Consider the following 14,984-nt stretch of genomic DNA (forward strand, 5'->3'; position numbering starts at 1 on the left):
CAACAGTATTCACAGAACAGTGTTCTCTTGAAATGACATTTCTGTCTTATAATATCCATGATAAACCATCGATTCTGTTTTTGAAATTGAGCCTCTTAGCACAATTTAGGTAATATTGATCCAACCTAGATTAACCATTATGACAATATGTTTGGTCAAATTAAAACAATCACGTCTTTGTACTGTATCAAAAGTGATTGTCTTATTGGAGGCTAATTTACGTGGAGAGCTGAGGAAGTCTATTTTTCAAATAGACTACCCATGGTCTTCCAAGGAGCTACAGATGGCCACTAAAAGTTTGCTTACAGTTAGAAGATAATATCTTAAGTTTGAGAAACATAAGGTGTTACCTGATCTTAATCAAAAAGAACATTCACAATTACATTATGTAGATCATTAAAAAATTGATTATTAGATTCACTGAGTTTCCTTTGGAAGTTGTTATATCTATCTACATATGAGATAGGCCATTTTAGTGCAAATGAACAGATTTTTGTCAAAAATGGCAATGGAAAACGATGAAAAATTTAAAAGCACATTATGAATTGTTACCAGATAAATTATGAATGGAAGTAGGGAGTAAATTCACAGAAAAAAAAAATGAACCTTATTAAAATCTTGCTTTTATAAAAATTGAAACTGGGGATAGATTTGAAACTTTTTATAATTAAAGATACAAGACTTTGCAAATAAACAAAAACAACAAATGTAGGAAGAATAAAATGAAACGTTGATAACAACTATAAAGGGCATTGGATATTTGAAAGAAAATGCTATTTTCTGTCTACATAGAATGACAATGGTTATTAATCCAATCACCATATTACCCTTTAAAATCTTAAACAGAGCAATTATTTACATAAAAGAACTATAGTTATATTTACCGTAATTATTCGTAGTTTATATTAAGGGATAATTACACATACTAACTGGAATATAGTTTCTAATATGTAGTAGACCTACTCAAGAAATAAAAATATATGTAACAAGTAGAAATCTTAGTAATGAAATAACTTTATTCATGTTTCAATTTTCTTTCAGTATCTTACATTTTATGCACATTTTTTAAAACTGTATCTAAATGCTTTAAAAATCATAAAAAGTTTCAAAGAGTCCAGGATGAGCCCAAAGAAACTTTATCTACCTATACAGTATTAAAAATGCGAGGGGCGGGGGGGGGGGGGTGAAGCAGCATCAGTAGTAAATGCAAAATACCTTTTCCCAGTTTAAACTCGCCTTAAAAAGAAAGAGTGCAATCAGGGCAAAGGGAGAAAGTAAATCAAATTAGGAAACAGATTTTCCTTTGACATGAAAGACTGTCAGTCTGCCAGCCGAAATTGGGAAAGTTTCAGATGACAAATGTTGAATAAGTTGGTTAAGAAAAGAACAACGTCAAGCAACAACCAGAGAATAATTACTTCATGCAACCAAACACAACCACAAAAAAGGCCTGGCCAGAGTCCTTTCGTTGTTCTTTAAAATGCACTTAAGTAACCTAAAACTGTTTTCCTTTGCGAGCTCATACAAAACCGCAGGTTAGAGACTCCACAGGTGCGAAGACCCTTTCCACCAAGTAAGAACATGCAAGGTTGCCCTGACAATCCAAGGACAGCACCCCTTGCAGATCCTGCGCATGGGCCACCCGCTGGCTCCATCTGTCCAAGGCAGCTTCAGGGACTGTGCCCCTGGGAGCACCGAGGGCCACAGAGCAAACACGTGAAGCAACCACACTCCTCCCCAGTATGGTCTGCACATCTCTACGCAGAGCTGGAAATTCAGAGCAACTTACCGACTCTATGGAAAAAAGAAGGAAAAAAAAAAAAGATGATAAAGTTTGAAAGGGAGGAAATCATGCAATACCTCAGGGAAACGCTGCATGCAGCTGCCGCCCCAGCCTGTAAATTGCACGGCGCTGACATTACAATCAACTTACTGACAAAGCTCGCGAGAGCTGGCAGCAGACCGAACCGGAGGGACAGGCAGCCAGCGTGCACTTTCTGACATCTGTTCAGAGCTAATGGCATGCATGGGAGAGTGAGTCATTTACAAAAGAATGACCGGATCATTCTCTACAATCACAGACTTGTAAGGATGAAGGAAGGGCAGAAAACAGCTTCTTTAACAGAAAATGCCTGTTTATTTTCCAGTGTCAAGATCATTATAGATTTTTTTCCCAATGTTCCTAATTGTACACTCTATTCAAAAAAAAAAAAATGCTGTTATTAGAATCGGGTGGAACAAACTGTACCTATGAATACTGTGCACTCTTAACATCCAAGAGAAAATAGAAAATTCTTGTAGATATAAGCTTAGCTGAGCAACAGGTTAACATTAACTGAATGTGTCTCTGATGCGTGTACCTTTGGACTTTCATGTCAACTCTTGGTCCCACAGATCTCACAGCCGCTGCTGCTAAATTACTCTCCAAGGACTATGCTGGCCTGAATATGCAAGGAAAATCACTGTGCCCGGGCCCTGGCCATGATATGAAAGATCTTCCACAAACCATACAAAAAACGCCTGTCAATCTGAAGAACATTTGCTCCAGCACATTATTTTATCATCCTTGACATAAATATTTGAAGAAAAAAAAAAAAAAAAAAAACCTTTGATGAACTCTAATGCCTGATTTCTCAATGCAGTACAGCTTTTGATTTGTAAGTGATAGCTTTCACTTTTGAAATTTCTCTGAAGCCTCCTTATAAACAAAGAGGAAGGTGCATATTTGTTTTTAGTATTTGGTTTTTAATAGGATGTTAACATTTCAAACATAAAAATGCAATGGCTTGTTTTTTTTTTTATGATTCTGCTGTTAATCACTCATTGTAACTGTGGAGCCATATGAAATGTAATATTGTCACACACATATTGTTACAAATACTGTTAACTATATTTTTCAGGCAATGAAGCCAGAGCTTATAAAACCTGAAAGTTGCTATGCATCCTACACTAGGAAATTTTTAGAATCAGAGTATTAACAGATTGAGCTGATGATCTCAAGTAATTATTTCCCATATAATTGTTTTCTTTGGATAAATTTATCTTATTGGTAAAAATTGTTATTTAAGCCATATTGCATAGACAATAACTACACATTCACAATGACTTGTAATATGCTTAGAATATATTTTTTAATAAAAACCTAGTTAAGCAAATATTGTATAATACTTGTGCCATGCAAAAACAGGGAATGTTTTTAAAAGGAAGCGCCCTGACAACTTTGAGTTTACAAGGTGATGGCTCACTTTCTGGTAGCCCAATGCAGAGTCCACTGGCTTAAAATGTGCACTGGTTTATTCTAATGTCAAAATGCTTTTTCCCACACAATGCTAAGATTTTGTTTACTGTGCTCTAATAAAGTTAGGCTTACTTTTAAACTCTGAATTTACTGAGGATTTTTGTTTTTAGTTAATTTGACAGAATATTTGGCAAGTTCATAATACCTACTCAGTATTGTATAATACATATAATAATACATATTGTAAATATATGTTATTTAATTTCACCTTTAAAGCGTACTAAACAATTCTCTACAAGCAGATTTTAATGCACATTTAAACTGGCTAATGGGCTACATTGTCATAAAACTGCATTTTCCTTGTGTATGGATTCTCCTTCAGGGAAATAGCTGGGGCTCTAGCCTCTTCAGTTCATGGCTGTCTTGACCTCTCAGCTGTACCCTAGGGCATTTCTTCTTCCTGCCTTACTGACTTTCATCCTTTGCAGCTCAAGGAGAGCAGGTGCTTTGGTTTTGTGGTGTTATCATTTTTCTCATGCTTCCAGCAGGAAGATGTCAGTCGCATACCCAGTGAGCTTGCTGTAGTTAGTAGGCGAGTGTTGTGTTACCTCTTACCCAGTGACTGTAACTGACTCACTGTGAAATGTTTAGTTTGAGTTGGAAGGGCAAAGGATGGGCAGGGCATCACATTACTTGGGTTTGGTAGTCATATCTGCTCCAGGTTGGGCAGCATGTTCATTGAGGTATTGGCTCTGTGATAACACCCAGTTAGCCAGAGACTGAGCCTTGTGTTTTTAAGGTTTTATCAAACCTCAGCTAATACTAAGCTGGTTGTTTTCTTTGCTAGTACCATAAAGGAAAGGAAACTATGTGAGCATTATTAATCTCAGGCAATAGTCTTTCTTAAGCACCTTCATTGGAAGAAAGTGAAATGGGATAGTATGTGTACAGAAAAGTCCTTGAATCCCAAACCCTAGGTTTCTGTCTATTTTTAACGATAGAATTAAATAAAATAAGACTGAGGAAGGTAATTATTAACTCATTGTATTTATTGAGGGAAGTACAAAGTCAAAGGAAGGACAATGAATACACACACATGGTCTGAGAGACCACCTGTTGGGCTTTGAAGAAATGTTAAGAGAGAGAGAGGAAAGGAAAGAAGCTACAAAGAGCTCCTACCATAGCTGCCTAATAAAGCTACCTGATTCCTTCTCATTTACAGTGTTGTGATCTTTTGTTAATTTACTTTTTACTTTGTTTAAGGCCTAGGGTAATGACTTAGCAGGTTAGAGTGCTTGCCACAAGCGTGAGGGCCTGAGGTCACCTGAGTATGATTCCTTAGGACCCACAAAACATAGCTGAGCATGGTCATCCACATCTGAAACCTCAGTTCTGTGGGCAACAAAGAACTGAAAATTACTGGAGCTCTTAAAACACTACAGCTCCATGTTCACAGAAAGACTTCATCTAAAGGAAGGACACAACATTCTCCTAGGGCCTTCAAGTGCCAGCATTTGCATGTCGGTATGCATCACACACACACACTGTTTACTTAGTAAATATCAAATAAAGGAAGGCACTCACAGTGAGGTCCAAGAACAACTTTGTTGTAATCTTTGCTTTCCCCCTCATTCTGAGGCAGGGTCTTTCACTGTTCACAACTCTATTAGTGAGCTTCCAGGAACTTGTGTCTTCATTGCCTTTCTAATGATAGGTATCTAATGATAAGGTTACAGAAGCCTGACACACTTTCTAGGTGTTAGGTGGGATCTAGGGATTGAGCTCAGGTACTCATGGTTGTGCAAACCACATTTTAACCATAGAGCCTTTTCCCTACACTTTCATTTTTACTTAACAAAACAATGTATTTTCTGAAAAAAGTGTATTTACAAAGATCAACATCAAAATTGATACATTATGGTGCAGCAATATGTCCCTTTGCTGTTTTACACTTAATTTTGTTTAAAATCCAGGTATAGATGTATAGATGTAGATGTAGATATAGATAGATATAGTAGTAAGTCATACAGAGCAGTTGTTAAATAGATATTGTAAGTTGTCACAGTTTTTGTTTTGTGATATCAACTACCTATTAAGAACATTTTAATGACTGAGATATATATAATCAATTAAGAATTATTCTTAACAGTATGTTATGGCTGATGAATATGAGTTCCAAAGGGTTTATGTACTTTTCTCAAATTATATAAGTTATTTTCTCATGTGCATACCACTAATAATTATAATAGGAAATTTATATATTGATGCCTGTGTGTATCTTTCGCTTACTTTCTTGATATATCTTTCCCAAGTAGAAATAAATTAATCTATTACTAGTATGTAGTAGAATCTCCCAAAAGCCTCCACAGATTGATGAACAGGATTGTCTCCCACAGTTCTGGCAGACAGGAAAGGTTCTTTAAGTCTCTGAGTTAACAGTCTAGACACTCATTCCTCTGTGAGCAAGCTCTTGAAGATAGCTCTCAGCTGATTTCCGAAGAGGGTCTAAGCATTCAAATAATGAAATTCTTTGAGAAGACTGAGGCAGCTGATGTGAAGTGTCTGTAGTCTGTGGTATCAGTGAGGGATGGTGTGGATTTTTTCAAGTTCAGAAAGAATGAACAATAGGAAGTTTGTGAAGCTTTCTCTATGTGGATTGAGTGAATATAGGTAAATAGATTTTGGAAATAGATTTATAGGAAACAAAAATTTGGAAAGCGTCCAGGACAGGAAGGAGATGATCAGTATCCAGAGAAAGCCCCAGCCTGCCAGGGAACACAAAACACAAAAGCAGAGGTGACAACTGTGCAACAGAAAAAGAATGAGCCTCAATCAGCTCCTGTCAAACTGAATGCCTCTAGCCTTGAGAAACGAAGTTTTTTGTTGTTTGCTTGCTTTTTAAATATTTCATTTGGGCCCAGAGAGGTGGCTCAATATTTAAGGCACTTGCCTGCAAAGCCAGAGGACCAAGGTTTGATTCTCCAGAACACATGGAAGCCAGATGCACACGGTGGCACATGTGTTTGCAGTTCGTTTGCAGTGGCTGAAGGGCTTGGCATGTCCATTCTCTCTCTCTCCATGTGTTCTCATTCGCTCCCTGCTTCTCTCTCTTTCTCTCTAATAAATGCATAAAAATAGAAATGAATGTTTAAAAATATTTTATTTAACAGATATCTAAAAAAGATATAAAGATTGAGCTCTTTTGCTCATAATCTATATTATTTAATTGGCTTTAATTTCATTGGTCTCTGAGTTTTACTCTCAAATTGTAAATTAGCATGCTATCAAATTATTCAGAGTGCTGTTTAGAATTGCAGATCCCAAAGGCACATTCTTGAACCTTAGCTTCAAGAGATCCAGAGAGAAAGCTTTTAAATTGAAGTCCTAACTCACCTTGACTTAGCCAGATCCAGGCTTCCTAGGAGATGAGGAAGTCTTGGAGGCTGGTTCCTGAGTAAATTTTCCTATCAGGAATGTGCTGTATCTGTGATTCATGCATGATTAATTGTTGTACTTGTTAAACTAATTGTAATTGTGTTGTAATACTCCTCAGTAGTACACGTCCACATAATTATCTTAAACTTTTGCAAAATAATACTATCAAATATTTTCTTCAATTTCATTTCATTGTCTACATAACACCTTTTTGAGTGTTTATGAGTGTGTGTTTGTGTGTGTGTGTGTGTGTGTGTGTGCACGCGCGTGCGCACGCATTTGGATGCACGCCTCTATTGCTCATCTGGACAATTCCTTGAGACAGGACTCTTTTAATGTGAATGTGTACTTTTTGTTTAGCTAGCCCCTATGATTCTCTGGTCTTTCTGTTCTCTTTCTCCCTGACCTCAAGACGGGGGTTACAGACCTGTGACCATGACCATTTTTCTTTGTATGTGGCTGCTGATGAATTGAACTCAAGCTGTCTCAGGCCCTTCCAGTCTCTCATACTGAAGTGTCAATGCCCTTATACACTGAGTCCTTTACTCAGCCAATAGATAACACTTTTTATGAATGTGCTATAAATTATCTGTCTTTTGTTAGAAAAGTTGATTATTTTAGTCAGATTTGGTAGTGCATACTGGGAAACCCATCATTCAGAGGTAGAGATAGGAGAATCAGGAGTTCAAGGGTAGCCTGTATTCATAGCGTTTGAGGCAGCCAGTGCTGTATGAGATCTTACCTCAAGAGGTAAGAAAAAAATATTGAATAACTTTGTTTTCTTACATACTTCCAGAGCTTTTTTGCTTTTCTTTATAATTTTTTTTTTATTAACAACTTCCATGATTATAAAAAATATCCCATGGCAACCCCCCCCCCTTTCTCCTTTGAAACTCCATTCTCCATCACATCCCCTCCCTCTTTCAATCAGTCTCTCTTTTATTTTTATGTCACGATTTTTTCTCCAATTATAATGGTCTGTGTAGGTAGTGTCAGGCACTGTGAGGTCATGGATATCCAGGCTATTTTGTTTCTGGGGGAGAACTTTATTTTTTTTTTAATTTTGTCTTTTATGGGATAAGCCATTAATTTATAGTTACCTGAAAGGAGTATATAATTGTGTGGCTAAGGCCTGCTTGAACAGCTTCCTACTTGACACTTATAATTAAACTTACTAGCAACTTATATCCTGGCCATTTGTCTATGAAAATATATGCCTCCTTTAGAAAACTATGTGTTACATTTTATTCATTTTTACAGCCATTTGATGAAACATAACCGCTTAATTATTTCACCTATTTTTATAATGAATCATGTTTTCATGTCTTTATGTATATCCTAGAGTAACGTTTTTAAATATCCAACTTACAGACATTCCAAATAGCACAAAAATTCTCTTATAATGTCCTCTTAATTAGCATGTTTAAATTTTAGTGGATTTTATATTCCTTTCTTTGTCATTTTGTCTCTGTCCTTTCCTAGAATAAATGTGTGTGTGTGTATGTATGTGTGTATGTGTGAGAAACTCATACCAAAATTTGCAGATGCTACAGTATTCTATTTAAAGCAGTATGGTATTTGCATATGTCCTATGACCTCACATACTTAGGGTTAGATCTTGTTTACTTAAAGAACCTATTCCAATAGCAATAGCTCATATTGTATTGTTTAGAGAATCATGATAAGAAAATTATATATGTGTATGTGTTTGTGTGTGTTCATTGCCAATTCAACTCAAAATGAATAGTTTTGAAAGTAGAAATATTGAATTAGCAGGTGAAGAGGCTGCACATATACAGGGCTGACAACGTACACATGTAATTGTATGTGTGAAGTTACAGATGTCTGATAAACTGGTCACACATCTGTGTAGGTGTAAACATACAAATGGTTGATAAAGTGTGTTTATCTATGTGTGTGTGTATGCATGAGAGAGACAGAGAGAGAGAAAAAAAGGAAGGAAGGAAAGAGGAAAGAAGGAAGGAAGGAAGAAAGAAAGAAAAGGAAGGAAGGAAGCAGCTGTATTTTTTCAGAATTATTTCAGAGTTATTTGCAATACCACCAATATTTATGTCCAAATGTTCCATTAAGATCTAAGGAATTCTACATTCTCTCTGGCTATAGCTTTGAAGCATAAATTCAATCAGCAGTCTAATAAATAGAACACAAAACTTAGAAGATAAAACTTATAGCCCTATTATAGAGAGGCAGTTCTAATTAAAAATATAGAAAGAACTATATATCAAAAACAAAATTTCATAAGCAGTAATGAAAATATTGACTCAGGCAAGAACTAACAATGATTAAAGTTATCAAGGACTGTGGTTGATAAGGAGGTAGATATTTGATATTCCTGGGAAACCACACAAATGGTATTTTTATAACTTATGTAAAGGGTCAATTTGAGTTTCGTGAGTGGTAGTGACAGAGGTTAGGACCAAGATAACTTTCCTTTGCAGATGATTAGAGACACAGACCAAGAACATAAAACACAAATGCTATCCTGCCCTGGCCAGAGCACAACCTTAGACTGATTTATCAAATGACCATAAAGAACGGCTTCCTGATTCTTCCTCCTTAACTTTTCCATGGTTCTTTTTCTGCACTGATGGCCCCTTACTAAGCCTGGGCTCTCTTCTCCAGATCACCAGTCAATGTCCTTAATATGTTTTTGAACTTGACAATGATGTTCACCCTAATTGGATGCACAATTTAAAAGAAGATCTGATCCAAGTTGTCCCATGGATTTCCCTGCATCTTCCCTCTTAGGACCCCTCCATGTCAGAAGGGGGGAAACAACTCAGCTTGGAATCTTTTCTACTCTTATTTTCTCTGATTTCTGATTTCTACTCTCTCTTAAGATAAATCTTTTATAATTTTCCCTTATTCATGTCTATGTTTTCTAATTCCTTGCTAATCATAAATAAGGACTTAAAAGCCACTGGCTTGAGGAGTTCTAAACCCAACGAGAACCTAGAAAGGCATCAGAGACTCTCAACCAACACCAGTAGAATCATTAGTATGCTGTTTACTGTCTCACTGAGTCTACCTAATTTTTAATACAAACTTTAAAAAAAAAAAAATATTAGGGCTGGAGAGATGGCTTAGCGGTTAAACGCTTGCCTGTGAAGCCTAAGGACCCTGGTTCGAGGCTCGGTTCCCCAAGTCCCACGTTAGCCAGATGCACAAAGGGGCGCACGTGTCTGGAGTTCGTTTGCAGAGGCTGGAAGCCCTGGCGCGCCCATTCTCTCTCTGTTCCCCTCTATCTGTCTTTCTCTCTGTGTCTGTCGCTCTCAAATAAATAAAAATTAAAAAGAAAATGTCATGTGCCACCACACCAGACTGTCTTAAAAAAAAAATTATTAGCATTTTCCATGATGATAAAAAAAAATCCCATGTTAATTCCCTCCCTCCCCACCACACTTTCTCCTTTGAAATTCCATTCTCCATCATATTACCTCCCCATCACAATCATTGTACTTACATGTATACAATATCAACCTATTAAGTACCCTCCTCCCTTCATTTCTCTTCCCTTTATAATAGAAACTTTTTCATTGTTGAACCTTAAAGATACAACTTCTACTTAGATGAAATAAAAAGAATGAACAAATCTAACTACTGTGAAGAATCAGCAAGATAATTCTTACAGTGTGGGACGTTCTCACATAGTCCTTTCTGTGAAACAGTGAGATAAAGGTTGCGTATAAGACAGGAGCATGATGTATGGTAATTTTCTAGAAATGAGTTTGGAAGTCAGAGGGAACATTTTTAGGGTAAACTCTGGAAATTTAAATGTTATAAATATTAGTTCAGAATAAAATACCTGTAGTAAAAAATTTTGCTTGAAAGAAGTAAATTATAGAACTTTACAAATATGATCTCATCATGCTGTGCACACATCTGCATACACATGAATTCACATGCTAAGAGCAGCCATCACTATATTATTAATACATGAAATGACTTATCTGTAAATATTTATTTCCCTATTCTAATATTTTACAAATTAAATTCTATACCTTTTAGTTTTACATTGGAGTTAGGAATTCATATTTAAATGAAAAGCAGTCAAAGATTTTGACCCAGATTTTTACTCATGTGACCTACTCAATTTTTCCCAAAATGATGAAAATTGTTAATTTTCATCACCTATCAGAAAGGCAAGCTACCCAACTCATATTATTGAACAGAAAACAACTTAATGACAAAGTAGAGTAAGAACAAAAATAAAAGGAAGATTATCTGAGATAAGCTCATAAAAGGTAAATAAAGTGAAGCAGATAAAAAGGAAAGGAAATAGCTATCACCTAATAACATGTCAGTGGCTATCCTTGAAATGGTGGGAAACATTGTAATGAAGAGATATCTGTTAGCTACATGCATGCTAAAGGTTTTAGGAAGATATTTTTAATGAATGTTAAATTTCTGCTAAGGAGACTCAAATTTGTTAGCATGGAGAATAATTTTTCAAGGTTCTGCATGTGGCCTGTGTTTACCCGTGACTGAAAGTGTGTATCCACATACTGGGCACATTGGTTGCAAGCCTAGGCAGAGCTGAACCTAATATAGGGAAACATAATAAGAGAGATGAATTATATTTGTAAAGTAAGACACACAAATATTTTGCAACCTTTTGTCCATTTTTTTTTCATTTGATAGGTTGTTCTGGTTTCTTTATTTCTCTGTTTATTTTAAACATGACTTAAGAAAACTGGTAGCATTTTTCATGTGCAGTTCCCAAAACATACTTTTATTATCCTCCAATGGATCATTTGCAATGAAACCAGAATCCTAGTTAGTGTATTGTACAGATGCAGAATTCGTCCTGACTGATGGGGTGACACCCTTTAGCTGTCTTTGCCAGGTCTGCATTTCTAAGTGAGGCAACTCAGGCCCAGAAAGACAAAAAATCCTTCCTTCTCTCTCATATGTGGAATGGAATGATGTGTGTATGCAGATAATGGCATATGGGAAAGGAACTAGACACAATTATTTCATTCTGCAGATGGTTTGACAAAATAATACCATAATGAAACCTAAATTTTGTGTGCTAAATATAAAATAACCATTTGTGGCAGTGTATGCCTTTAATCCCAGTACTTGGGAGGCAGAGGCAGGAGAATGTCTGTGAGTTTGAGGACACCTAAGACTACACAGTGGATTCCAGAGTGATACCCTTGAAAAAAAAGTAATAATTTGAAGCTTCTTAATTGGCACACTAAATATAATCACACATATAATAGTCTTGTTCACAGTACAACCTGTGCCAAAAGGTTTTCAGTCTGTTCATATTTTGCAATTATATTTTTAAAAGACACTTATTCAGAATAAATTCTTAACTATGTAGTGCTCATTTTATGAAAGAAAACATCAAAATGCTGTGCTGGTAGTAAGCAATGGTTCTACATTCTAGTTCCTTCTTGAAGGCTTCAAATGGTGATTAAGTTCTTTTTGCTGTCTCAACTCTCTTGTGGTCATATTTTACCTCTGTTTATAATTAGCATGACATAAAACACAGATTAGTTTTTAAAATGCCAGGTACGCACAACAGGAATATGTGAGCTATTTGAGGATATTAAACATTTTTGTACATATGGATATACATATGTTACTTATATTAATCATAAACTGCTAAAACTATGGTTATACTAGTGTTTGTTACTCTGTATCATGGATTTGAAAAATACATAATTGGTTTATTATTTTATTTTTAATTATTTATTTTGTGTGTGTGTATTAATTTGGTTGTGTTAGTGGATACCCTAAGCTGATAAAAACATGGTTAGAAATTTGTTAAAGAAGGTGTTTCTAGAAGAAATTGGTATTTGAAATAGTAGGTTGTATCTGAAAGATCTACCTACCCTAATGTGGACATACATCTTCTAGTTCTTTGAAGATCTGCTCAAATAGAACACAAAGACCAGAGTCAGAACAAATCTACTCTCCCTATTAAAGCTGGAATCTTTATCTCCAGTCCGTCGACATCAAAGGTCTTGTGCTTTTTACTGTGGGACTTACATGACCTTTGACAGGAAATTATAAAATCATTCATCTCCACTGGACTTTCTAGATGCAGAGTGAATTACATCTTCAGCTTTCTGGGACTGTTCACATGTATATGGCATATTGTAGGACTCCTCATCCATAGCCAGAGGACCTAATTTTGATAATTCATTTCTTCTTATATATTATCCATATTGATAGCCAATCTATATCTATATCTACATATTCTATTTGTTCTGTTTCTCTGGAGAATGTATTGCAAACACCAAAGGAATGACATGCACTTCTGTCTTATTTTGTTTCATACTGGGTAAGTCACATGAGTTAATGAAAGGAAAATCTCATTAAAATTAGTGCTAGGTATACTAAAATCTATGTTATATAAAATTAAAATATCATCATATTTTACACACATAATGCATTTATATGTGTATCCCTGATTTGTTTCTTATAAGTAAATATGCTCAATATGTCTACCAATGTTAGCACTGCAGCATAAACTTTAGTCTTTTGATTCAAATCTGCCCTGATGGAATCGCAGTTATGTATTATGCCACTAATGTTGTTTATGCCAGCCATAAACTGTGAAAATTTTAATTTATTAATTTGTGATTCTTAGAGTGGGAACCTGACATTTTAACACCTAGTTTTACAATAAAATTTATTTTTGCTCATGTGGTCAGAAGCTAAAAGTAAGGGTCTCAAACAAAGTGGAGAATTAAAATGAATAAGCCTTCAGTGAAACATCCCAAGTATATATTGCATGCTCTGATTAGATGGCCACAGCTCAGTCCATCTGAACCCTGACCAGCAGGGAAACATATCTACTTAAAACAGAAAAAAAGGCAAGCTTGTGCCCTAAGAGCACAAGAAATTGGAATTTATATTTCACTGTGGAGGAAGAATCTAAATGCCAAGAAATATTGTAATAATAAATCCCTAGTTAATTAAATCTTAGAGACACCATGGAGAAGAAAATTGAAAAAAAATTCAAATTTTCTTTTTTTTTTAATATTTTTGTTTATTTTTATTTATTTGAAAGCAACAGAAAGAGAGAAAAAGGCAGATAGAAAGACAGAATGGGCGCGCCAGGGCCTCCAGCCTCTGCAAACGAACTCCAGACACGCGCGTCCCCTTGTGCATCTGGCTAACGTGAGACCTGGGGAACGGAGCCTCGAACCGGGGTCCTTAGGCTTCACAGGCAAGCGCTTAACTGCTAAGCCATCTCTCCAGCCCAAAATTCAAATTTTCTATGAGGAGGCCCTCTCTTAATTCACTGTACAAAGGAATATCATTTAAAAAAAATATCAAAACAGAAGCAACACTGATTGTTAAAGATGTAAGGCCACATTTGATGAGAGACAGGATCAGGGACAGATGACAATGACAGGAAAAGTGGTAGCTGAAACAGCAAAGAAGAATTACTAAACTGAAAGATAGAAATAAGTATTACAAATAGAACATGAGTATTAGAGGAAAACATGTTAGTTACAAGGAGATACAGAATCTTTAAGCATGATTAAACATGTTGAAGTTAGAAACCAGATTTTCAGAAGACAAAAAAGGACAGAAAAATTCCAAAGGGAATGTTTTCACATTAATAAATGCAATGACTTAATTCCCATTTGGAGAAATATGTGCTACACAGAAAAAGAAAAATATGTTTTTGTGCATAAGTAAAAGCAATTGAACTGATAGTGGTAGTACTAAGAAAATAGATAAAACTATCATGTATTTAAACCATTGGAAAGGATAGTTTAAATTTCTCTGTCTACCTAAATTTTGTGTATGTGCGTATGTGTTTGTTAATTTGGCTGTGTTAGCGGATACCCTAAACTGATAAAACATGGTTAGAGACTCTGATGTGCCAATTCTGTCTCTCTCTCTCATAAAAATAAAACCACACAACATATCAAATACAAAAAGAAATGTTAGTGTCAGTCAAATTCTAATGATAGTTCAATATCATTTAAAATAAATGTCAAAATAATTATTCTTTAATGATGGGGATTTACAACCCACTTATAAATTTTTCCTGGATTAAAAAGAAAATGACATACTTAAGTTTAAAAAAAAAATTAAAGTGTAGTAATAACACAACAGATTAAGCCAAACCATGGTAACTAAGCCTTGGAATTGCATGGAGCAAAGACCAATGGCCAGGAGAAAGGATCTAAGCTTTCTTCACCACTAGCTGCAGCATGGGTTTCAGTACATCTTTGGCACTGTGGTGAACAGTAGCTTTGTTATTCAGACCCAACCTAGCTTACTATCAGTTTAGGTGTTAAGGAGCTAACTTCATGCC

At 35.6% G+C, this 14,984-nt stretch overlaps 1 protein-coding gene across 4 annotated transcripts in view; it reads right to left on the reverse strand.

Moving 5' to 3' along the window:
* Positions 1-2,038, reverse strand: part of Bche (butyrylcholinesterase) — an 83,743-nt gene extending 81,705 nt beyond the window's left edge. For 2 of the 4 annotated variants that reach the window (XM_045161799.1, XM_045161801.1), the window contains exon 1: positions 1,934-2,038. In XM_045161799.1, coding sequence (XP_045017734.1) covers positions 1,934-2,024 — 91 coding nt within the window. In that variant the 5' untranslated portion in view covers positions 2,025-2,038. The other 2 variants (XM_004652372.2, XM_045161800.1) reach the window with 2 other exon arrangements.
* Positions 2,039-14,984: the final 12,946 nt, after the last annotated feature.

This window comes from Jaculus jaculus, chromosome 11, assembly GCF_020740685.1.
Source record: "Jaculus jaculus isolate mJacJac1 chromosome 11, mJacJac1.mat.Y.cur, whole genome shotgun sequence".
NCBI lineage: Eukaryota > Metazoa > Chordata > Mammalia > Rodentia > Dipodidae > Jaculus > Jaculus jaculus.